At 52.2% G+C, this 23,405-nt stretch overlaps 2 protein-coding genes across 2 annotated transcripts; both read right to left on the reverse strand.

Annotated features, from left to right (window-relative positions):
* Positions 1 to 8: 8 nt before the first annotated feature.
* LOC122154133 (acrosin-like) lies at positions 9 to 2,710 on the reverse strand. The gene is made up of 5 exons (XM_042800706.1): positions 2,226 to 2,710; positions 1,722 to 1,922; positions 1,119 to 1,384; positions 688 to 833; positions 9 to 537 (listed from the first exon to the last, which is right to left on the reverse strand). The coding sequence occupies exons 1-5, from the start codon at positions 2,294 to 2,296 to the stop codon at positions 172 to 174; spliced, it is 1,050 nt and encodes a 349-aa protein (XP_042656640.1). The 5' UTR covers positions 2,297 to 2,710; the 3' UTR covers positions 9 to 171.
* Positions 2,711 to 5,373: 2,663 nt separating this feature from the next.
* LOC122154137 (electroneutral sodium bicarbonate exchanger 1-like) lies at positions 5,374 to 19,658 on the reverse strand. Its single transcript, XM_042800713.1, has 23 exons — positions 19,444 to 19,658; positions 18,623 to 18,757; positions 18,027 to 18,162; positions 17,651 to 17,811; positions 17,090 to 17,278; positions 16,711 to 16,796; positions 16,421 to 16,578; positions 15,960 to 16,047; positions 15,311 to 15,457; positions 15,055 to 15,146; positions 14,403 to 14,577; positions 14,131 to 14,264; positions 12,969 to 13,214; positions 12,757 to 12,862; positions 11,687 to 11,848; positions 10,926 to 11,039; positions 10,396 to 10,557; positions 9,587 to 9,838; positions 8,753 to 8,821; positions 7,799 to 8,206; positions 7,252 to 7,355; positions 5,754 to 5,858; positions 5,374 to 5,512 (listed from the first exon to the last, which is right to left on the reverse strand). Exons 1-22 carry the CDS (start codon positions 19,457 to 19,459, stop codon positions 5,771 to 5,773), a joined length of 3,228 nt encoding a protein of 1,075 aa, XP_042656647.1. The 5' UTR covers positions 19,460 to 19,658; the 3' UTR covers positions 5,374 to 5,512; positions 5,754 to 5,770.
* Positions 19,659 to 23,405: the final 3,747 nt, after the last annotated feature.

The raw sequence follows: 23,405 nt of genomic DNA on the forward strand, positions 1-23,405 counted from the left end.
TTCAGGAACTAAGGCAACTTAAGCATTTGTGTGTACTCTAGCATTTGTGAGCAGGGACAGGACAGAAGAGGCCTTTGACACTGAGGCTGCCATCGGATCAGCAGGCATTGCCCCAGAAGGGAATGGTCATGGTACACTGCAGCCTGCACTGGATCCCATTCATCTGGCTACTCAAGCCTTTTTTCCTCTTAGGACCTGCAGGAGCTCCTGCAGCAGATTAAAGAATTCCACCAGCTTCTGGCGTGGAAATAGACAGGATGTAAAGCCGCTCTCTTGCGTTGGTACGGGACTTGGCTTCTGAAAGGGGGTTGAAGTGAAAACTGGCTGTGGTGTGAAGACTGGCTGTGGTGTTGGAGCAGCCGTTAGTGCTGGGTGCAGCCCCATCTGTACCAAGATCCAGTCGTAAAAGTGCTGAGTGGAGGTGTAGACTCCGGGCCGTCTTGCTCTTGCACAGCCTTTCCCCCAGCTGGTGACTCCAACTAGCCAGAAGTAGTCAGCACTGGTATCTTTGCAAACAAGAGGACCACCACTGTCGCCCTGCAGTGGAGACCAGAGGATTAAGGCGATGTTGGGTGGCCAGTGGCAACACAGGGGCTGGCTCCTCCTCTGTCACAGCACATGCCGGAGTCTGGGCAGTGGTGACAGGGCTGTCTGTGCTGCTGGGGACAAGCCATCGCACGCTCCTACCTGGCAGGTGTCAATGCCGCCCTGCGGATAGCCAGCACACAGGTTGTGGGGGTGGACGGCCCCACTGTACCACCGGGTGCTGTTACAGAGTTTGACGTCGATGAGCCGGACCTTGGCCTCCTGCAGGACATCAGTTGGTCTTCCAGCTGTGAGCACAGAAAGGAATGAACACCCAGCAGCTCGTTGCCAGTTCTCCTCCCTTGCCTGGGTGAACCTCCCTTTTCCCTAGGGCTCGGCTTTGCATCATGACAGGCATTGTACCAGTGTTTCATTTCTGTCTTGCTTTGGGTAGCGTGCCAGGCCCATCTCTCTACAGGCATATGTCCCTGCAGTCTGACCCTGGCTCTCGCCTCTGCTGTCAGGAAGCCCAGCCCATCTCCCCCAACGTGCCAGGCTTGCACTCGGGACCCGAGCACTTTTTGGGAACTCACATCTTGCAGCTGTGGACCCCCAACCGCTGACGTAGCAGTTTTTCAGCTCTGACACTCTCAGCGAGGCGTCAGGCACGCAGGCAAGCTGTATGGAGTAGCTGCACTGGACAGGCTGGTCCAATTCCAGCAAGGCAATGTCATTCTCCTCTGTGATACTAGTGTAGTGCTCGTGAGCCAGTAGCCGCTTAATATGGCGCACTTGGGTGTCAGGGCCCAGCTGAGACAAATGGGTGGCTCCGATCACCACGCGCCACATGGTGATGTACCTGGAAGGCAGATCGAGAGAGGGATCAAAGGGAGTGGAGCCATGCACCCAGCAGCCCAGCAGTTCTCTGCTTTCTGCTTGGCAAGGGAGAGGGGAAAGCAGCACTGTGGAGGGTGCAAGTGCCCTAGCATGCCTCTGGCTGGAGGCATGTCAAGCTGGAGGCTGCTAGGAAGCAGTGGCACGAGCCCAGCCTTCTCCTGAGCAGTCTCCGAGCGGGGCTCTGCAGTGCCCAGGCACTGGGCATACTGCAAGGGAACGGTATGGGAGCAGCACACGGTGTCGCAGACAGGGCATCTGCAAGTGCCGTGGGGATATCCCCGTTCCCTGGTCCTCCTTACCTGGCCTCGACGAAGCAGTGGGCTGCTGTGAGGACCCACTGTGGGCTGATGAGGGACCCTCCACATATATGTCCTGTGCCTATCGCCCAGGGATCCTGGATGCTGACAATCCAGGGCCAGGAGCCTGGCTGGGCGTCTGTGCCACCGACGACGCGCGACGTGCCGTGCTGAGAAGCCGTGGGCCGGAGCCCGCAGGTCCCTCTGTAATCAGAAACTCGTTACCATCCTGCTCTGTGGCTTGCTGATGTGCAGGCTGAAGCTCAGCCATCTTCCCTCCCCACAAGGCCCGGAGAGCATGGCCAGGGAACCCTCTTGGGGGGGCGCATCCATCTGAGCCTGTTTCTGCGTTAGCCCTGAGGATGGGCCGTGCCAGCAGCCTGGGTGCTGCAAGGAACTGAGGCTCCCACGTGGGGGAAGCTGCGGGGACAAGGGGACAAGCGGGCACCCTCCGGTGAATCCCATAAGGGTTGCCCGAGCTCCCTCCCAGAGCCTCGAGCCACTCACCCACAGCTGTCCCGTGTGCTGCCTGCAGCCCAGCACGTGGCCAGCAGGACGAGGAAAGGAAGCGAATGCATCACTGCAGCTGCAAGACCGGAGGGCTCCTCACCACCAGCGCAGCAGCCGACACAGTGCCCGCAGTGCTCCTGTTGCCCGCGGTGCCCTCGGCAACGGGGCTGATGTCACAGAGTCACTGGTTCCAGGTGCTGGGCACGGTGGCCTCTCCTGGGGGGGGGTGCAACGTAAGGGGGGGTTCCAAGCAGGAGGGGAGGCAGAAGCTGGGGTTGGACACCCCCAAGAGACTCCCGCTGAACGCTCTGCCTGCGGGATGAGGGGGTGTGGGCCCCATGGCAGGTGTTAAAGGAGACTCGAACTCCGTCGTGGGTTACTCTAGGATTTTATTCAGGTCCAGCAGCGTTGGGTCACCTCCGCAGAGAGTGACAGCTTACATGAGTTCGCATACATGTATTTATGCACCTACAAAGCATTACCTAATCCAAAATACACAGAATTATACTTGATCAGTCATTCTTATCTTGACAGCGGGTTCCACATCTTGTTCTGGAGTCCGACTACTTCGTTGTTTTGTTTCTTCTTTCTTTTAGTCTTCAAGGACGATTACCTCAAGTTCTGTACGTCTCAGTTCTTAGTAGCCACAATGATAGATCTCCCATTTTGGGAGATAAGCAGCATGCTGATTTTGTGTTAGCATTTGCAACTTAAATCATAAAACACTGTTTATTCTCTTAACTCTTCAGAGTTAATGCATCATTATTAGTACAACAGGCAGCACGTGCCTGCGCAGAGTTTGAGGTTTTACTTGAAAATTACAGCTTTGGTTGCTTCGTGCACAGTGTAGCTCTTGCTTCTTGAATTTCACCCAGCAGCCATGCAGGTTCCCCCAAAAACTCCCTTAAAAAGCTCCGAAGATGCCTCTGACTCCTCTGCCCCCTTCTGAAGCAGCACAGCGAGACAAATGAGACTTTTTATTTTCCCATTACAGTCAATGGGCGACGACAAAAATCAGCCAGCCATGGCTCTGGGGGTGGAACCCATCAGTCAGCAGCAGCACTTCATGAACGGGGTCCATGAGATGGCGACATGGATCTATGGTATTTGAGTGCCACAGAATGAACCCAAAATAAACCGAATTAAAAGAAAAAAAAAAAAAAAAAAACAAAAACAACAAAAACCAAAACAACACACATACCCCCAAATATTCAAACTGATAAGTAACACAGGTTTGCTTAATGGATTTCTCCTTCCCCCCCCGTCCCCATCAATTTCATTTACAACACAGCGCATGTCCAAACTAGATCATCTCTTACGATAAAAAATTACATATTTCAGCATTTCCAAAACAAAAATAATTCCTATATTTCTAGATGTAGCGCCCTGCGGGAAAAACATAAATTTAAAAAGTAGGCCAGCATCTTATTTTTTACCTTTTTACACCCCTTCAGGATTCCCATTTAGGAGACTTTTTGAAGGGGTCCTTGGGAGACTGGGGGAGCTGTTTTAAGGCACCAAAGATGCGGAAAACACCCAGCACCAAGCCTGCATCGCTTGGGAAGGGGGTTGCTGCTAACTAAAGCATCGCGGGTCCCTTCAAGGATTTTCTTTTTTTTTTTTTTTTTTTTTTTCAGTCCTAAAGGAACACCTCTGAGAGGGTTTTTTCCCCTCCAACTTCTTTTCCCTCTGCACAGAGAAATACTAAATCCTCCCCAAATAAGGACCCAGCCATGGGTTTATGGTGTATAGAGGGGCCGGCTGCAGCGCTGGGCCTCACAGCCAGCCTGGGGCATTGCACCTACCTTGTAGAGGGCCTAGAGTCACAGTATGAAGCAAGACCTCAGCGTTCATTTCAGAAAGAAAGAAGAAAGAAAGAAAGAAAAAGCCACCAGACCCGCAAACAGGATAAGCAAAGCTTCAAAGGGAGAAGACGGCTGCAGAGGGGCCCGCCAGGGAAGCCTGGTTTGCTTTTTAAATGAGGAATTGCCCAGGCAGCTGCCGCCATTTTGCAGCTCCCCGAGGCCAGGGGGGAGGCCGAGCCCCGAGGGGCTGGGCCCAGCCCACTCTTCATTCCAACCGGCACCATTTCCCTCCCAGGGTGGGATTTGTTCTTTCGACACAGAAGAGGTGCCAGGCACATGCTGAAAACAATCCCAGCCCCTGGCCCTGATCCCTGCCAGGAGCGGGAGTGGGGTTCAGCCTGGCTCTTGCCTCCCACGTCGAGGAAAATACGAATGGAAAACCTAAAATTGTCCCCTAGTAGAAGCCCAGCAATTCCATTTTAGGGGCAGGGCAGCACTAGGATTGGTTCCACAGCCACCCAGCACTACAGCCGGTGCAGTCCACTGGCTTAATGCTTGTACCTCCCTGGGCATTAAAGTTGATTTGCCAAACGGTGGAGAGCTCAGGGCTCTCCTCCACCGGGACCTTTTCTCTCTGGGGAGGGAGAGACGGCCCGTCGCAGCAGCAAGCGCAGGGCCATGCTCAGAGCCAGGCCCAGGAAGGCAGCCTGGATGGGACATGCAGGGGCTTCACACAGGAGCAGCAGGAAGAAAACCCAGGCTGGGCACCTTTCCCTTCCTGCAAGCCTTTTGGGTTTGCCTCCCTTCATTTTTGAAGAGCTAAACCAGCCTCCTCCCACCCTGACAGTCCTCGTGCCACGCTGGCAACAGCCCAACTACACTGTGCAAAACCCCATCCCTTAAAAAACAAAAGTCTGATTTTGGCCCTGCTTGGTGCTGTCCTGCTTTCATCCGTACAGAGCAAGTTTATCTTTTCTTGTCCCCACCCGTTCCCAAGGAACAACAACTTGCCATTGTTGCCTGGGGCCGGGTTGATGCACAAAGGCTCCCGCAGCACTGGGACAAGCCGGTGGTTCGGGCACTGGTCCCAGCTGGGCACTGGGCACCAGTTGCAGCTGCCAAGAGCCAGGAGCATGTGCTGAGCCCTCAGCAAGGTGGGGGGCTGCGAGGAGACCTTCTCTGCTGGGGTGTAGTGGCCCCACTGCCACTACAAAACCGCAAATACGCACGCACGTACACATGGAGGCTTAACAACACCGTCCTCCCTCCCTCCCAGTGACTGGGATGTGCACCTCTCTTTGCTGGTGTAGAGACACCAAATGCCTGCAGCACACCAAGGATAACAGAAAACACCTGCACGGCTTTAATGGGAATCCTCTACATGCAAAAAAAGTCACTCCTCCCTGTGTCTGCGTTGGCACGTCCCTGAGTCATGTCCTTACTCCTCTCCTTCAAAGTCAAGATGCCCCGACAGGAAAACTGGAGGAAAAAGAGGAAGAGGGAGAGCACCATCAGTGGCAGACCTGCCGGCCGCTGTCGGCTCAGCCCCGTCCGTGGGACCACCCCGGCAGAGAGGAGCTGGTTTGCGTGCCACGGTCCTGGCCGCCTGCTCCCGGGGACGGGCCCTTTGCTCGGCATCGCCACCCAAAGCACGGGCGAACCGCAGGCACGCGCTGCCGCTTGCAGAGGAGCACGGGCACGGTCACAGGCAATCCCTCACCTCTTCCCTCCCCACATTCAGCGTGCTTCTGTGCTCACGGGGACAGCCTTCCATACGTCCGTTGTTGAAATTTCACCTGAGATACCAACCTCGGAAGGATCGGTCCTGCAATAAATATTTTACACAGCGTGTAGGAAGTGTGGGAAAAGCAAAACAGCGAAGAAACTGCAAAATACACATTTCCTTAACACACACCCGGTGCCCAGAACAAACACAGGACAGGATGAAGATCCGATGATTGGTGTTGTGATGTCACCAAGGAGGAATGAGAAGCGAGGTGGAGGCCGTGTGGTCCTGTTCTTCTACTTCTCTCAAGGAATGTTTTGACATGACTCTGCAGATTTATCTCCTGCTCTTCCCCTTTTCCCAAGGGATGTTTTACACCACTTCTGCAGACACTATCTCCCATGCTTCCTCTTTTCCCACAACAACTGCATGCATGTTGCACCAAGAAATGTGCTGTGTCATTACTCAAGAAACAACGGGTTGACCACAGTCCCACCCAATCACACATACACATTTTGATAAATACCACCCCAAGTTTGTATTTGACTCGGAGGGACGATAATCAACACCACATTGGAGGGACAGGTGGATGGGTTCGTGCTCCTCGCCGCGCCCCAGAAGGGGTGCCTTTTGGTAAAATTTATGCCCTCAGCTATGCTGAGTGATTACCCGGGGTGTAAGTCTGTGTTTGCAATCATTTTTGTGTGTATTGCTATACAGCCAACTGCAGTTTGTGCATTTATCGTAGGCAATCTCAAAGAATCCGTAAATGTTGCGTAAGAATGAACTGTACTATTCATGCACCTGACTGCTTCTCTTGAATGGCACCGGACCTACAGCACATGGGCTGTTTGTGCACCTGGTGTCAGGCCTATAGTCACAGCAATAATTGGCATAGCTATTAAGAGGTAAGTCCAGCTGCCCTCAGCCCCTCTCATCTCTGAGGACTGGCTAGAACACAAGGGGATTCACCTCTTCACCTTGAATGCAACACAGCAGCCCGTGATTATGGGCACTGATGCACCAAGTGTGTTAGCAGCAGCAAGAGGAACAGGGCATCCTGGAGAACCAAAGCTCAGTGTAAACACAGGAGGTTTTGCTGGACGGGGAGTTTGGGGAGGCAAGCCTGAGAGCTGCAGAGCAGCAGGCCCAAGCCAAGGCTCTTGCTGGTGTTTAGCCCTGGAGTGGGCTCCTGAGCCACTGCTGGCACGGATCATGCCTGCAACTCCTCATTGTTAAGCACGAGGATCTCCAGCTACAATCAAGGCAATGATGATGCAAGTTTTGGGGGTCACACGTGAGCTGGGCAGCCCCTCTGCTTGGGGTCAGAGCCCTGCGATCACATCCTGCAGCCCTGCCCATACATTTGATTTTCCCACGCAGCTGACTGCTGGTTTCTGGGGGATGCTCAATAAAGATGCAAGGGGAGAAAACTGTGCCAGAAGCCTTCAAACTAATTTTGCCGGGGGTCCTGGTGCTTGGTGGGCTTTACCTGTCACTGCTTTGCTCTGGGATAGCTGAGTCACTGGTCTTCCCCAGGTTCAGCTGAACTGAATTTCCAGCAGCAGCAGCAGGTTCCATCATCATCTGGGACTCCTGATGTAAAAGGGACAAATCAAGTTCTCTGATCAAAGCGGAGGTAAACCAAGCAGCCAGCAAAAACATTGCATGCTGCCCTCTCCTTCTGACCCTTGGCAGCTTTAGCGATTAGTGCAGCAGGGCAGAGACCTTTCAGTCCAAACACTGGAGGGGGAGCATGGATTTAAACACACTATTATGAGCAAACCTTTCCATAATAATAAAAACAGTCATCATCACCATCGTTACAAATGACTCATTTGAAAGATTATACCCCAATTCAAGTGTTAAGCTCTCTCCTAATTTAGGAAAGAAAGGTTACAATGTGGGATCCAGGCCATCAGGATCTATTTCTATTGAGTTCTGACCTTCCCCCAATATTTCAAGACAAGCTGTGATAGCAACAGGCAATGGCACAGCCTGAGAGAGATGTCCAGCCCTGAGCACCCAGAAAGTGTTACCTCTTCCCCTTCGGCTTCATTTTTCTCATCATCCAGCAACTTCTTGCTTTCTGGCATAAGGTCATCCAGAAAGCTGAGCTCTCGCTGCGAGAAGCAGAAATCCATCACTTTCCGGACAAAAACGAGAGCCAAAACCTTCACGAGTAAGAGGGAAGATGTGGTGAGGCCCAAGATAATGTGACATCTCACTCCGGCGCTGCAAACATCCCGCTGCCAAGCGGCACCGGCTCTTACCATCATGGGGAAGATGATGGCGGCTGGGGACACCTTGATGGCCCAGAGCAGGACGAGGCAGATCAGCTGGATCATGGTGAACAAATGCACCTTTCGCAAGGGGACGTGCCGCAGGTAGATGAAATCTGGCTGGTGTTTTGCTGGCATCCAAAACAGCTTCAGGCGGTTGAAGAACTGCAAAATCAAAGTGAAAAGTGGCCACCTTGGGACTGCAGAAAGTTTCTGGCCCTCTTGAGACGTGGGGGGACTTTTCAAGGTCTCGTGTGCAGTGAGAAATCCTGGATCCCACTATGTTCCTCCTGGGAGCAGCACCCCTTTTCCCTTCACTCCATCTAAAAACCAGCCAGCCCACGAGAGCTGCCCTCCAAATTGCAATTGATCCACACTGTTCTATTATTAGCCTTTCCTGGCCCACTGAGTCCCTCAGCAAGGATTTCCACTGCTAGCAGAAATTGCCTTCCTATTGCGCTGAATTCCCCCATTTTCACTGGAACCAAACACCGACCTGCCCTAAACTGTGAAATAAAGAGCGTTCTGAGCTTGCCCGGTCCTCCCAGACCTCTGTAACCTCCCGTGCCCCCACCAGTCATCCCCCTACACCAAATATTTCCACTGTTTGCTCCTGGAGAGGTTTTTTCCTACGCCACCACTTTTTTCCTGCTGCTACAGAGATGAAACACCAGGGAGCTGACACACTGCGCGCTGTACAACAGTCTGTACCTGAATTCCTCTGAGTGACGACGTGCCCATGTAGAGAAAGACGCCATAAAGCACAGGCATTGGGATAAACTGAAAAAGAAAGAATGCAATAATTTATTTCTTGAAACTGCATTTTCTGTATTACCCACCTCTTCTACAGGCACTGTCCAGAATTGCCTAAATCTTCCCAGTTTCCACAGGGTTAGAGATGTGTCAGATTTTCACCATCAGAGATTTTGTGTGTGCGAGTGAGCTAATGCTCTGCTTTATACTGAACCTTTGAGTGACCTTTCATCCAAATAATCCTCTTTTCCAGAAAAGTTGGAGGAAAAGCGGTGTTTTCACCCATGCTACCATGTGCTGCATTCTGTGTCAGTAGAAAACCATTTCTACGTATTCGTGTGGCGAGAGGTAAAAGCAAAGTGCCCCCTTTTAGCCTAAAGATGAGATTACTTTGCGCAAGGAAGCCCATGGGGACAATGTCAGTGTGTTTAGCTACTGGGAATCGTTGTTTTGGGGCATCTGGGGGAGCAAATTGCAACCGATAAAGTGCTCCCTGTTTGAAAGAGAGCAGAAGTCTGAATATGCTTAATGGTGACCCATAAACACGGGTGGGCCTGAAAGATGCCTGAAAATTAAAGCAGCTGCCTTGCTCGCTTGCCATGAGCCCACCAAACGGGGGTCTGAAGGGATGAGAAGTGTCACAGAGGCTGGCTCCCACCGTGGGGCAAGCCCCAAGGTTTGGCATCACTTCCTCCTCTGCTCCACAACTGCTCAGGCCTGGAGAGAGGAGACCCCTTTTGCATAACCTCCAAAAAGCTTGTGGTTGTTGGGTGCTTTGCAATTTTCTCTTACCTTTAACGCAGACGTGAGGAAGACAGAGCAACCCATGAGCACAAAGATCATCAAGCCCGTGACCCTCTGCTCTCGTATCCCCAGGAACTTGGGTTGTTCTCCCGGAGCTAAGCAGTCAGATTCTACTTTGAGGCTATTCACGTGGGTGATGGACAGGACGGTCGCAGCCACAAACCAGGGCAGCCCCATCACAGAGCACACCCCGAGCATCACGGCCACCACGAAAAGGTCCAGGTGGTACCCGCATCCTTTCTGCAGGGAGGAAAACAAGAAACAGCATCCCACAGTGTAAGAGCGCAAGGACAGCATCACAAGTCAGACTCAAACCCTACTTGAGCACAACTCAACTTCTTGAAAATTTAAAACAAGAATTGGAAAGAAACAGGGATGTATCCAGTCTCTGAGCAAGCACCTTGCATCAAAATCTGCCAGGAGTGCAGACAGAGTGCATTTGGAGAAACTGTTGTTTTCATTCATAAAGCAATTTCCGCTGCTTGCAAGTAAGATGCAACTCCCTTATCCCTGGCAGTGCATCAAAACAATTCATTCCCCCAGCCGTGGTTGACGTTTTAAAACAGAAAAGTGCTTCTGTATTTCTCTCAGATTAGTTTGCGGCTCCAAAAGATTGCTCATCTGAAGTCTCCTGTCATTTGCTCCCTGTGTCATCATGAACCCACGAGAGCATCTTGCCATGCAGTCTGACATTGTCCCAAAGCAATGCCTTCCCAAAGCATTTGGAATAGGAGCTTTTCCCCATCTCTGCAGGCCGGAGAGTGGGGTGGGGACAGGGCCATCTCTCAGCCCCTTACCTTCAGCCTGTGCTCCTTCCTGTTCACAAGGACAGCAGTGATCTGCTGATCCATGAAGATCAAGATGGTGCAGAGCAGAGCTGGGATGGGCGCAGCCAACACCGTCCACCAAGGGTTCGGTCCTAGGGGGTTGATGAACCACCCGCGGTCGTCTCTAGTAGGCTGCAACAAAACACGCACATCAGCATCATCTCCCAGCCCAGCCACTCCACTGGCTTTGATCTTCCCCTCCCTGCCTGTGTCCAAGCATCTCCCAGCCCTGGCTGCATGTCACTCTCTCCTGTGGGGCGTGCTCTTTGTCCTCTCTAGTGTCAGTGTCCTCTTTGCAAGCGTCCACAGATACTTCTCCTGGAGGTATCTAGTTTGGGGGCTGTCTTCTAGTTTCCCGAAGGAAACGATGCACTCGGAGGTGGAAGAAGAGAAGGTCCCACCACCACCATCTCCTCCAGACTCAGCCCTGATCTGTCCCAGCATCACCTTCTGGCATCCCCAAGGGCTGGAACCAGCTCCGTGCCAAAACCCCTCATTACCTTGAACACGTGGGGGACGTGGAGCTTTGGTGATGGGATCCCAATCATGAAGTCCATAAGCACCATGATGACGATGGTGAGGAAAACAGCAAAGTCACTTACTGTGGACCGCACCTGGGGCAAGAAACCAGAGCTGACAGGGGCGTCGCAAATGGGGCTCTAACATGAGAGGGAAAAGTTGGGGACATCAACAACATGAAGGCTGGTTAACGAAACCCCAACACTCCGAGGACATGCGGCTGAACCCCTTGGTTACACATTGCTGCTGTGTTTACCCCTGGGAGATTTGGTGTCAGACAATAAAAGATTTTAATTAGGTGGAAAAGGGTTGTTTGAATTTGAAACTTTAAAAAAAAAAAAAAAAATCCAAAAAGGGAACAGATGTCTGCCACTACAGCCACACTCACAGCTAAAATGGGAATAAGGACCTGAGGCATCATTTATTCCTCATCTGAATCAACTTCCCCTCGAGCACATAATACACAGAAGGTGGGAAAAACTCCCAAACTTTGGAAGACCTGATTTCCCACTGCCTGAGCGAAAAATTGCTCTGGGGCAGGTTGCAAGGCAGGTGGGAAATGCTACGGTCATTTTGCACTCATGGAAATGAGTGAGGGACGTCCGAGCTGATGGAGAGCTTGACCTTCAAGGTCAGCATTTCCCAGCTTGACCAAGTGATGCCAAGTACTGCTTAGTGCTCCAGGAAAGCCATTTGGGGAAGTGAAGGTGGAGACTGCTACTGGCCACCATCTTCTACTTACTTTGGTTGGGAAGTAACGGCTGGTTTTAAACTTCTTCAGTAAGCTCGAGAGCACAAAGGTGGAGAAGAAGAGGATGCAGCACCAGAAGAGGACATTGGGTGCGTAGGGGCCGTTGTGTCCACAGGCGGGTCCTTGAAACACTCCATGCAAAGACTGACATTCCTGGAGAAACAGAGTGTCAGGACACAAAGGCAGTGCACGTGTGGCATGGAAACCTTGAGTAACTAGGGGGGCTTGAGGATTTCGGCCCAAGATCCATGCCCCTGTGACTGCTGTGGCTGGAGATTTACAGTTCATGACCAGCAGCAGCTGAACGAGTGATACATCGAACTGCACGGAGGAGAGCGGAGAGATGAAATGTGATGGGACACCATAACATAGACCCGCGGTACATCCTCTGCTGCAACAGCAGGTAACCGTGGCTGAAGAAGACACCAGAGGGGAAGGAAACGCTGGAAACTCTTGACGATAGAGAAAGAGGGAATGGGGAAGGAGGGCTAAGGCAGCCATGGTAGGAAAGGAGAAGAGACAAATTGTCCCTTCCCAGGGGAGGCCTCGCAGAACCTGACCAAGAGGGGGTGAAGATGTCCAGAAAAGCTTCCCATCCCTCTGCTTCCAGCAGCAACAGCCCTAGAGGCTGCTCAGACATGCAGATTTATGCATGTACCTGCAGGCAGCACTGAATAAGAAAGCAAGGCCTAGAGTTATTAGCAACCAGTTAAGGAAGCCAATTACTACCTTCAAGCATGAACTTTAGTCCTCCAACTGCTACCAGAATCAAACCACCCACTTATCGTTGCTCCCCGTCAGCAATATTGTCCAGCAACAGAGCGGAGGAGGACAGTTATCTCCTACAACACCGGGGACAAGGTGGATTGGATAAGGTGGACTCTCCTTCCCAGGTCCAAGCGGCATAAAACCACGTATTAAATTTAAGTAGTGGCTTTCCAGAGCAGCACTAGCCCAGTTTGAAGTCCATCATCACCTAACGGGCTTTGACCTTTGCACCACACGAATGCCCCCGGGCCCCATGGCCGCGGTGCGAGGAAGCAGTGGCTCAGGGCACTTACAGCCACCGTGAGGTTTTCCCAGGTGATGCTGGACACGTTGATCTTGTTGCTCTCCCAGAAGCGCAGGGTTTTGTTGCTGGGATGGGTCGGTGCCTCACACTTACAGCTGGGAGGAAAGAAGCCAAGACAGGGGTCAAGGGGTCAAAGGCTGTGAAGGTGCAGCCCTGACCTCCTGTCAAGGGGCAGACGTGGTTTTGGAGGAAAACACCCACTAGTAGGTGGTGAGCAAGTCGAGCTTGCTGTGCATGTGCACAGGGTAGGTCTCCCGCAGACGATTCAGTTTCTCCAGAGCCTCGTAGATGAAGATGAAGCAGATGAGGGAGGCAAAGGCTTCTTCGGTGAAGCGGGTGATGTAGCACACCAAGGAGCTGGCGTCGGTGGCCACCAGCACGATGCAGAAGGCGGCAGTCCACAGCCCGATGCACGCCCGCAGGGAGAGATAGGAGAGCGTGTACTCCCTGGGAAACCCAAACAGCATGAGGGGTGGAAAGGCCGGCACGAGGCTCCGAGCCGTGCCTGCCTGCGGGGAAACCTGGGAGCGATTTAGGAGCGTGTCCAGGCTGCGGAGGGTCAGGGCAGTTCCCATGGACATGGACAGCCAGCCTCGGGGCTGCGGGGCAGGCTGGGAGCCTGCAGGAGGAGGGGCCAAGGACTGCTTTATCATTATTATTATCAATTATCTGGTGTTAGCCCTCGGAGGCTAACTGAGGTCAGGTCCCTGGTGTGGAAGAGGTGGTGTTGTCCCACATCACCCTGATGCCCTGACACGGAAACCAGAGGGTTTTGCGCTCAGTCACCTGCTACCTGCAAGCTGGGGCTTGATAATAAATTTCATTGCAGTATGGGTGGTTCATCTCACATCAAAGTCACCACCACAAAAGGACTGTCATGGAAAGTGTCCATTTCACACAAAAAGCTCCTACTTTTCAATAAAATCACCAAAACTCAAAGTATTTCATCACAAAACTATTTGCATGTTTGGGCAAAACATATTTCCACTCCCAGCAAAAATCAGACTCAAAAGTGCCTGCTTTGGTACTCAGAGAAAAGCCAATCTTCCCTCCTTCCCAAACCAGAGTGACTTGTCTCATCTTTCTTGTACAGCCCATCTTGGGCATCCACATCCTTTTGCTTTCTCCCCCTCCCCCTGCTGCGCTTTAACCCTAGAAACCCCAAACGACCCCTTCCACACTGCAGAGACCGAGGGCTCTTGCACCATCACGTACTAAAGCAGCAGCATGCCATGTCTCTGGCACAGAAGACAACTTAAATCAAACAGCTACCACCGAGAAAAATAGAATAAAAACATCTTTTCCCCATCGCTGCTGCCTTCTGAAGGCCCTTGCAGCCCCCAGCCGCAGCAGGCAGCATTACTTGCAGAACTTGTAGAGGATCTTTTCAAACACGAGGACAGGTCCAGTGCTGCCGAGGATCGTGAGAGGTTGTCCAGCAAAGAGGGAAAACACCACACCGGTCAGGGATGCGCCCAGCAGTGACTCCATGGCACTCTATCCAGGGAAGAAAGGCAGCAGTCAGCAAATAAAGCAGGGAAAAAAAAAAACAAAACCAAAGCAAGTTCACTGCAGCAATGTCTTCTGCATGAGTTTCATCCTCCCCCATGCCACCCAACCCAGAGAGGTGCTCACTATGTGGCCATGGGTCGCCTCCCCCAGCAGTCCCCCGAAGGTGATGATGGGGGACATGCAGGCACAGTAGAGGAAGAGGAAGGACGCCAGACACTGCAGCCTCAGACCATCCCGAAAGTCACTCCAGTACCATGGGGCTTTTCGCTTCACATCCCGGATCAAACCTCCAAAGAGCCTGGAGGAGGGAAAAAAAATCAGACTGTTCTCTTGGAAGAGCACAACAGAGTTTGCTTTCCTACAGAAGGGCCACCACGAGCACTGCTAAAAGGAAGCACTCCCCTTCACCCGTTTTATACCCTGTAGAAACCGAGGTACGCAAAAACCCCCTCCAACAAAAAGAACAAGGAACCAACTTGAGGGCCTGGCCCCTCTTATTGCAACAGTCCCTTGCTTTGAGAAGCAGCAGAGCTCTCCCTGGAGGTATTTACACATCTGCTTCCACCCCAAATCAGGAAAACCTGTGTGCAGCGATGCTGTGGCTGAGCCCAGCTGCCCAGATCTGCCCCCTGCCCAGCCCAGGGGACCAGGCTGGTTATGTGGAGCCCCTTCACTCAAGCAACCAGCCCCAAACACCTGCTCGAAGGGAAGGTGCGTGCTGAGATTGGAGAGGCAAACAGAAAAAAATAGAACCCCCAACTGTTAAAGCTCACACCTTCCTGTCCGCTGCAGCTCAGGACCGCTGTGTTTCTCTGGCTTGCTGTGAGAAGCACTGTCATCGGGAGCTGCTGGCATCTTCCTTTTTTGCTGTTGAAATGGAAGTAAGATAAAGATATGGATTTGGAATCCCTGGCTTGTTCTGCTTCTGCTCTGGGTGACTGTGTCAAGCTGGGCCCTTGTGAACTCTGGCCCTGGGACAGCATCCCTGTCCTGCCCGTCCCCCTCGCACCTCCCTCTGTCACAGCACCCACCTGTGATGGGACGTTTTTCGGGGGCTTGATTCGAATCGATGGATCCCATTCTCCTGGTGGCAAGACCGTGACCTGATCCAGGAACTCGTCAATGCCGGCCACGAGGTCATCCCGGCTCTTGGCTTTATAGGCAACGTCATGGAAAACCTGCCCAAAGGAGACAACCTGGTGAGAGGCCAACCCATCTTGGATGTCCTGACACGTGCAACAAGACCTTGGCTAAATGAAGGATAATTTCCCCCAGATTCTCGTCTGGAAACGCCAGGAAATATCCACCCCAAAGTTAAAATCTGTGCATCCTGGTATCTGTAATCATATGCGTGAGGCCCCCATCCCCCATGGCACCCTGCAGCCTTTTGCTTCAAGAGCAAGAGAAGGTTTCCTGGCCCTCGCAATGCCACCGCTGGGGACAGCGAGTGGGGGCCCCGGGGAGAAGGACGAGGTGCAGGATGCACCCGGCTGGGATTTCAGCCTCCAGGACGGGGGGTGATGCAAATGCCTGTGGTTGCTTTGGGGTGAGAACGAGGGGTGGGCTCTTTGTAGAGCTGTGGGCAGCTGGGACAGCAAATCCTCTTCCTCACTATTACAGAGACAGGGAGAGGTGAAAAAAGCCAAAAAGGACCCAGAGATATCTCTGATCTTGTCGCACCTCATCCGTCATGATAGTAGCCATTGACCTGCCAATCTCATGGTACTGCTGGCCTTTTCCTTCTGGTCCAAGCAAAATAAATAGGAACCTGGGCAAGGAAAACAAAATGAGAGAGAAAAACATGCCCTTGCTCAAAGGGCACCCAAGGAAATCCCCGGGAGCTCCCAGCCCAGAACACAGCTCTAGCGGGGACACATAGGCTTACTGAACTCTGTGGTGAATTTGAAACTCATCAAAACCAACCACGAATTGAATTTTTGGGCCAACTTTCATTAAAATTGGCCAACGGGTTTAAAAGATAGAGCAGGGAAGGGAGAAACGATGGCAAGGCTATGTGAGTGGGAGAAACGTGCTTGCTCTCGCTGGCTGCATTCCCTGGGGACGCCAAACCGATGCATGCAATTTGGTGTTGTTTAGTTGGGTTTTCTTTGAAATGAAAAGTTTGTGCTTCTTATCTGGACCTTATCGGGATGGGAACTTCCATCATGCCCGAGAGGAGGGCAGCTGGGGTCAGGCGGACAAATGCCACGAAGGGCTGCTGAAGGAAATCCAGCTCTCCTACGAGCACGTCAGATGCTTCAGCCCCGGTGGGAATTTTCTTCATGAAGTGCAGCTCCGCCTGGGCACGACAAGTGATTTTCAGGCAATTACTCCAAAAGCAAAGCCCACAGCACTCTGCAGCATGCTCTCCAGCCAAGTTTGCAAGAGCAAATCTGGCCCAAAAGGCATAAGAAAGCTATGAGTGTCTCACCTTGCTTAAATCCATTGAGCTGGTCTCACGGTTCACCCCGTTTTTATCTCCTGCAGTGGTGGCAGGGTGAGGGGTGAGTGTTTGGGCTGGTGGGAAAAAGAAAGACACACAGAAAAATGGAAAAAGAGCAATTGGGATGCCTCTCTTTTGCCAGGAATAGCCTAATGAGGACGAAGACCAACAAAAAACCCTCACCTGGGCCCAAAGCCCAACAAAAACCCCTCAACTGGGCCCAAAGCCCAACAAAAACCCCTCACCTGTGACCAAAGCCCAGACAAAACCCCTCACCTGTGGCCAAAGCCCAACAAAAACCCCTCACCTGGGCCCAAAGCCCTGCAAAACCCCTCACCTGGGCCCAAAGCCCTGCAAAACCCCTCACCTGGAATGTCAAGGGGGTGCAGGTCTGGTTGCTTCCCACTCCCATCACCAAACAAGTGCAGAATGGGGAAAATGTTGCTTCTTTCCTTCTCATTCTGGTGGTGATGCTTCTTCAAGAGGAATTCTCGAATTTTCGCCCGTGGGCACTCATCAAACTCCTTGGACTGTTCTTGCTGGCCCAGGATCATATCTGGGGACGGCAAAGGGAAATTAAGCCATTGGGGCAGAAACCCCGTCAAGTCCCGACCCCCAGAGCCCCTGGGGAAGGCTGCGGCCACACAGGCCACCCTAACGCAGGCTCAGCCTTGCTTAGCAAGACGTTTTATCACAATTCAGCCTTTGGAGGGAAAGCAAGAATTTTCTTTTGCTAATAAACATCACCTAAGTGCTCATTTACTACTCTCAGGTAATTATTTCCCATTCTAAATAATGTAATTTTCTTGCCCAGTGTGGCCTTTCGGTCTGACTCTACACATTTAACCAAACTGGAAGCAATCTACAGCGCAGAGTTTCCCAGAGTTTCCCTGGCTGATCAACTGCCATTTGCCAGCGCCCACAATACCTGCAATCTCCTCGATGTTGTTGGCAGAAACGTCCAGCAGCACTGTGCCGTTGAGGATGCAGCTCCTCAGCTCAAAGAGGCTGTGCAGGGACAGCGTGGCCACGTAGGGCTTGCTCCAGCGCTCGCCACCGTCTTCCACGTCCTCCTCAAACTTCAGCCACCTGCGGGCATCGGGCACCATCAGCCCCATTGCGAGAAAACAGCCCCAGCTAACGCAGCCCCTTGGGTAGAGCTGTGGGGTGGCAAGAGGGGAAGGCTCCACGCAGCAGCACCTGCAGCTGCAAAAGCCTCGCCTGCCGGGGAGCAGACAGCAGAGCCCGCGGGTGCTGTTGGCACAGGGTCTCCTCTCCTACCGCCGTCGGCAGCAGAGATTTACCTTGCCCTTTCCTTCCACTCAGCATCTTCACCCTCTTTCACGCAGATCTCATCCAGCTCAGTGAACAAATCATGGGGGGTGTGCTGCTCATCTTCCTCGGTCCCGAGGATGAACTGCACCCGCTGGGATGGGGTGTCTGGGGGCAGAAGAAAAAGCCCCATCCTGTTACCGTGCTTGAATATGGCCCGTCACGCTCACATGCAAAGTGGACATGGGTTCAGCCATAAATATCCGGCTGTCCCCTCTCCCCTGGCTCTGTCCAGGCTTGCGCAGAGCCACCAAGTAGGAAAAGCATCAGTTCCACCTCTGCAAAAGGATGGGCAGCTTTTCTTCCCCACATTTCCATTTTTAAAGCCAGGATCCCTCGAAGGAAGGTGACCCTAAATCCATTATGCATTTAACTACCTTAAAGAAAAAAAAAAACAAACAAACAAAAAAACTGGGCAAAGTTTGGAAAAAGGAGGTCTTGCTAAATAATGTCACTTTTCCTCGGAAGAGCAGCAAGTCACTCCAGCTAGTCACATGGACCTGTGTGCAGAAGACCCCATTGCCTACATAGCCCTGAGGAGTTTAGTGAAAACTGTGGTGGGACTTACAGTGGTAGCCCTGCTCCACTGGGGCAGAGTCCTTCTCCTGGTCACCTTCCTGGTGCTTCTGGCTGCGGGGTCGGTGGTGCCGGTGGCTCTGCCTCACTGGTGGCATCCACATGCCCACAGACAGGTTCCGGTGGCCTGTGAAAAAGCAGCATTTGCAGCATTCTTGGTATTGTGGGTATGGTTCATGCAGAGGCCACGGCTAAATCAGTGCAGCCGTCCCAGAAGGAAACACCCATTTCTCTTAATTTTGTTTTCACTGGATCATCAGAGACCTCTCCTTTTTTTCCAAGCCTGTTTTACTCGAGCTTTGCAACAACAGAGAAATAACAAGTGATGGCTCCTGGTCATCGGAAAGTGCCCTGAATTATCGAACCTCTTCCCAAATTCCAGATTTGGCTCGACAACACTCAGACTTGCTCATTGAGCAGTGACAGAAGGTATTTATTTATAAAATCTTTGTATGGCAGAAGGTGAGAAGATCAAATCAGTCCCATGATAAATCACAGCCCCATGCCTGCAGCTGTCAAATCAGTCTCCTGACCTCTCCAAGCCCAGGAGCAGCTGCTGTGGGAAAACAAACCACGCATTATCCAACCCTGTGGCTAAAACTCACACCGTGGCCTCTGCAGGGGCTTTTCCCCTCCATTTGAGAAACTGTAATAGTAAACAATGTGCAAATAACTGTGCTGCTTCATTAAGAAGCACAGCACGTTTTCCTGCATGTGAGGGGACACTGAGCAAGGGACGTTGTAGGGTCTTTGTGCAGTGGGAAGAGGCGCTGGGCTGGTGGCCCCTCTCTGAGCATCTCAGCAGAGACTCACCTTCCAACTCCTCCATCTCATAGTGAATCCTGACAACACTGCTCACTCCTCCCCGGTCAATTACCGCCTCTTCGTCATGTCTCTGTTCAGCAACGAGAAGAAGGGAAAAGTTGGAGATGGGTGTGTAGAGCTCCCTTACGTCCCCCCAGCCATCACCCACCCCTGCCTCCACGTCAGTCCACGAGGCCTCTGGGTGCCTCCTCCTCCAGGCACGGCCCTAAAAACACAGACTTGGAGGAGCTTTTTCTTCCCATACCCAAATAAAACAGCACGTGGCATCACCTAGATTGTATACAATGTGAGTTGGGAAGTTACTTACTACAGGGGGAGAGGCCTGAGGGTTTCACACTAGAAAAACAAACCTCCTGCCTCGTTCTTGCAGTTCCTTTTTTTAAAAAAACAAACAAACAAACAAAAAAACAAAGGGATTTCCAATGTGGGCGAAACCCCCCAAACCCTGCACTTTTTCTCACAGCCTTTATCGAAAGGCAATAGCTGCAGGAATCACCAGATGGCACTTGGCCCCAGGACATGGCCACCAACAACCTCCACAGGCCCTGAGGAACCTGCAAGGGTGAAGCTTCATCTTCAGCCCAACGAGGCTCAGGCTTCCCTTGCTGCAAGTGCACTTTCCACCAAAACCACGGGTTTTATCCTTGCAAAAGCCAAAGACTGACAGCCAATGCTCTCCTCGCCTGAAATACCACTGCTCTCACTGCCTGAAGAGCAGCCGTGTCTTAAAAGCCAAAGGAGAACTACAGGAGCAAACAGAAATAACTCTTTTTGCTGCTCTTTACCCCTTGACACCTGGGCTGGGGAAGGGGGATGAGCAGGATTACTGTGTTCAAAGCCATAAAACCCCAGCCACGTCTCACACTTGAGTCACAACTGCGGCTTTGAAAGGGCCTCCTGGAGAACTTGGTGCATTTTTCCCCTCTTTAGGCTACACTTCTAATCACTATGCGTGTCTTAAATAGAAAGAAAATACATTGCTGCCACTTGGCTTCTCCTTCCTTGCCTCCATGGACAGTAACTAATCTGAGAAAACCAAAATCTGTTCACCCATACAAAGAAAAACTCTGCAATGCTCAAACACCCTTTAGTTTTCATCACTGTTCAAATTCTTTCTCTACTAAAGGCACAAAGTGGAAAGCTTGGGACTACTGAATTGCTGAGGTTCATCTCTGAAGCCTGCTGCTGTCATTACAGCAACCAAACACTATTCAAACAAAGGCATCTCCCCCTGCCCATCCTTTTGTGCCCTGGGGAAATGTCCATGGGGTTTTGGGGAGAGTTTTCCCACTGGTTGGGGGATGCTCAGCCCCTCGGCAGAGCCCAGGCCATGCTACCTGTAACTCTTCCAGCAGTGTCCTTTTGTAACTCTCATTCTGGTCCATCCTCACGTCAGCCACCACTTTTTGGGGATAACTGAACCTCCAGATCAGTCAGGGGGACAGATACCCCCAGGACACTGGAGCACCCCTCTCTGAGAGGAGCTCAGTGGCCCCCCGTGTGCACCATCTCCGGAGACACAGCCGTGGCCATTATGAAATCATCAACTGTGATGCGTAACCGGGTGGGTGTTGAAAGCCACGGCCCCCAAGACCCTTCCTGCTCGGAAGACTTAGTGGATGGGGAGGAACCAGCTCTGTTTTGAGCAAAAACCAGCCGGAATAGAGAAGCGGGGTATAAATGCCTGTGTCCCACCAAGGCGAAAGGCATAAGCAGCATTTGGGTGTATTTAAAAGCGCAAGATGCCAAAATAAAAGAGAGATGCAAACTGTTGGGAAAATACATGTTACAGGGCAGCACTGATTTTCTGAAAAAAATCAGGGCGTTTCAGGAATGTCTCGTTTTGGCACAGCCTCCATCCTTTTGGTGCTTCAAGAAATCCTTGTTAGCCAGACCAAGTCCCAGCCTGGTACGGAAATGTCCAGATAAGCAACAGGTTTTACTCTCATCGCTCCCTCCAGCTATCTCCAGCACCACTTTACTTTATGAACTGAGGTAATCTGTCATTTCCATCCTACAAATTCATTTGCTCTAACGAACTTCCTTCCCAGCACTGCTCAGCACAAAGGTTAACCGCTGGGCTTGACGTGAAAGGCGACACGGGTGTAAAATAACACGGCAAAGGAAGGTGACACTGAGGTCTAATCAGTTCAAATCCCATCATGATCCAAACTCACTCCTTTTTTATTATTTCGTATTGAAGCCTCAGGAGGAAAGTGGACAATTGGGCACCTCTGGCTCTGTGACACGATGCCCTGAGCATCGCGTTGCCCTTCCCCAGGCCCTTGCAGCACCCCAAAATCACATCAAGCCTTGCACGGAGATGCCACCGAAGGAAACGGCCCTACTCAGAACTCCCTTGGTCCTGATTAGGCCACTGCCATGGTCTTGGAGGGGTTATTTCACGTTTGATGCCGAGGGTGCTGAGGCCCTGTCACAGAGAGGTGGTAGGTGCCCCATTCCTGGAAACGTTCAAGGTCAGGCTGGATGGAGCTCTGAGCAACCTGCTCCCGCTGAAGGTGTCCCTGCTCACGACAGGGGCTTGCACTAGATAGACTTTAAAGGTCCCTTCCCCCCCCAACCGTCCTGTGACTCCAGGAACTGGTTCCTCGGTCTGCCCATCTGCTGGATTTGGCAAGTTGTGTGTTTGCAGCTTTGGTTTGATCAGAAAGTTGAGGCTCGGCCAGCTCCTGTGGCCTCAGGCTGCAGCTCCTTCAGCTGCCGGCACTGAGCTGCTTGTGCAAAATGACCCTGCGGAGAGAGAAACAGACTGCACGCAGCTGCTTGGGTAACGACCCCAGTCCCTGGTGCACGGGGGTTCTTGCACACCCACACCCGTTGCAGGGGGGTCTCTGAACACCCGTCTCCGTTGCACAGGGCTCCTTGCACGCCAGCAGCTGTTGCAGAGGGCGGTCCTTGCACACCCACACGCAGTGCCCCCCTGGAAGCTGCGTGGGAAGCGGAGGTGGCTTTGAGGCCTCTCAGCAGCAGCCAAAAAACCCTGGAGGTATCAGCCAGCGGCTGTGGCTCCGGGAGGGGCTGGAGAGTGGGGCTGGGGGGCTCCCAGGGGCTGGAGAATGGAGGCGGGGCTGGGAGAGTTGGAGATGGGGCCTGGGAGTTGCCTACCGGGGGAGCCCCGAGCCCGGGGGGGCTGCGAGCCGGGGGGGTCCCGCCCCTTTCCCTGCCCGCCCCAGGCCCCAGCCCGGGGTCCCGGCCGAAGCCCCTCGAGGAGCTGATTTGGCCGCCCCGAGGGACGGCTGGGAGGGCAGCCCCGAGCTGCTCGGCTGGGGCCTGGTTATTACTGCAAGAGTGGTGCTATTCAGTCGAAGCAGGGATTTGGGGGATAAGCAGCGTGCTGATTTTGTGTTAGCATTTGCAACTTAAATCATAAAACACTGTTTGTTCTCTTAACTCTTCAGAGTTAATGCATCATTATTAGTACAACAGGCAGCACGTGCCTGCGCAGCGTTTGAGGTTTTACTTGAAAATTACAGCTTTGGTTGCTTCGTGCACAGTGTAGCTCTTGCTTCTTGAATTTCACCCAGCAGCCATGCAGGTTCCCCCAGGTTTCTTGGTATTTTGCTCTTCTTCAACCTTCAGTTTCAGCAATCAAGAAAATGTTTTTTTTGTTTGAATAGTGTTTGGTTGCTGTAATGACAGCAACAGGCTTCAGAGATGAACCTCTGCAATTCAGTAGTCCCAAGCTTTCCACTTTGTGCCTTTAGTAGAGAAATAATTTGAACAGTGATGTTTCAATAATTTGAACAGTGAAAGGGTGTTTGAGCATTGCAGAGTTTTTCTTTGTATGGGTGAACAGATTTTGGTTTTCTCAGATTAGTTACTGTCCATGGAGGCAAGGAAGGAGAAGCCAAGTGGCAGCAATGTATTTTCTTTCTATTTAAGACACGCATAGTGATTAGAAGGGTAGCCTAAAGAGGGGAAAAATGCAC

Source organism: Tyto alba, unplaced genomic scaffold (genome assembly GCF_018691265.1).
Source record: "Tyto alba isolate M040663 unplaced genomic scaffold, T.alba_DEE_v4.0 Super-Scaffold_32, whole genome shotgun sequence".
Taxonomy (NCBI): Eukaryota; Metazoa; Chordata; class Aves; order Strigiformes; family Tytonidae; genus Tyto; species Tyto alba.

Excerpts from the sequence above, each read along its gene's own strand:
- LOC122154137 (XM_042800713.1), bottom strand. Across the intron at positions 12,863-12,968 it reads GACTTGCTCACCACCTACTA|CTGTAAGTGTGAGGCACCGA; the intron begins GTGGGTGTTTTC and ends CTTTCCTCCCAG. Across the intron at positions 11,040-11,686 it reads GCCGTTACTTCCCAACCAAA|GTGCGGTCCACAGTAAGTGA; the intron begins GTAAGTAGAAGA and ends TTCTTGCCCCAG.
- LOC122154133 (XM_042800706.1), bottom strand. The coding sequence starts at position 2,296 with ATGCATTCGCTTCCTTTCCTCGTCCTGCTGGCCACGTGCTGGGCTGCA. Across the intron at positions 834-1,118 it reads GGGGTCCACAGCTGCAAGAT|CTGGAAGACCAACTGATGTC; the intron begins GTGAGTTCCCAA and ends CTGTGCTCACAG. Across the intron at positions 538-687 it reads GCGGCATTGACACCTGCCAG|GGCGACAGTGGTGGTCCTCT; the intron begins GTAGGAGCGTGC and ends TCTCCACTGCAG.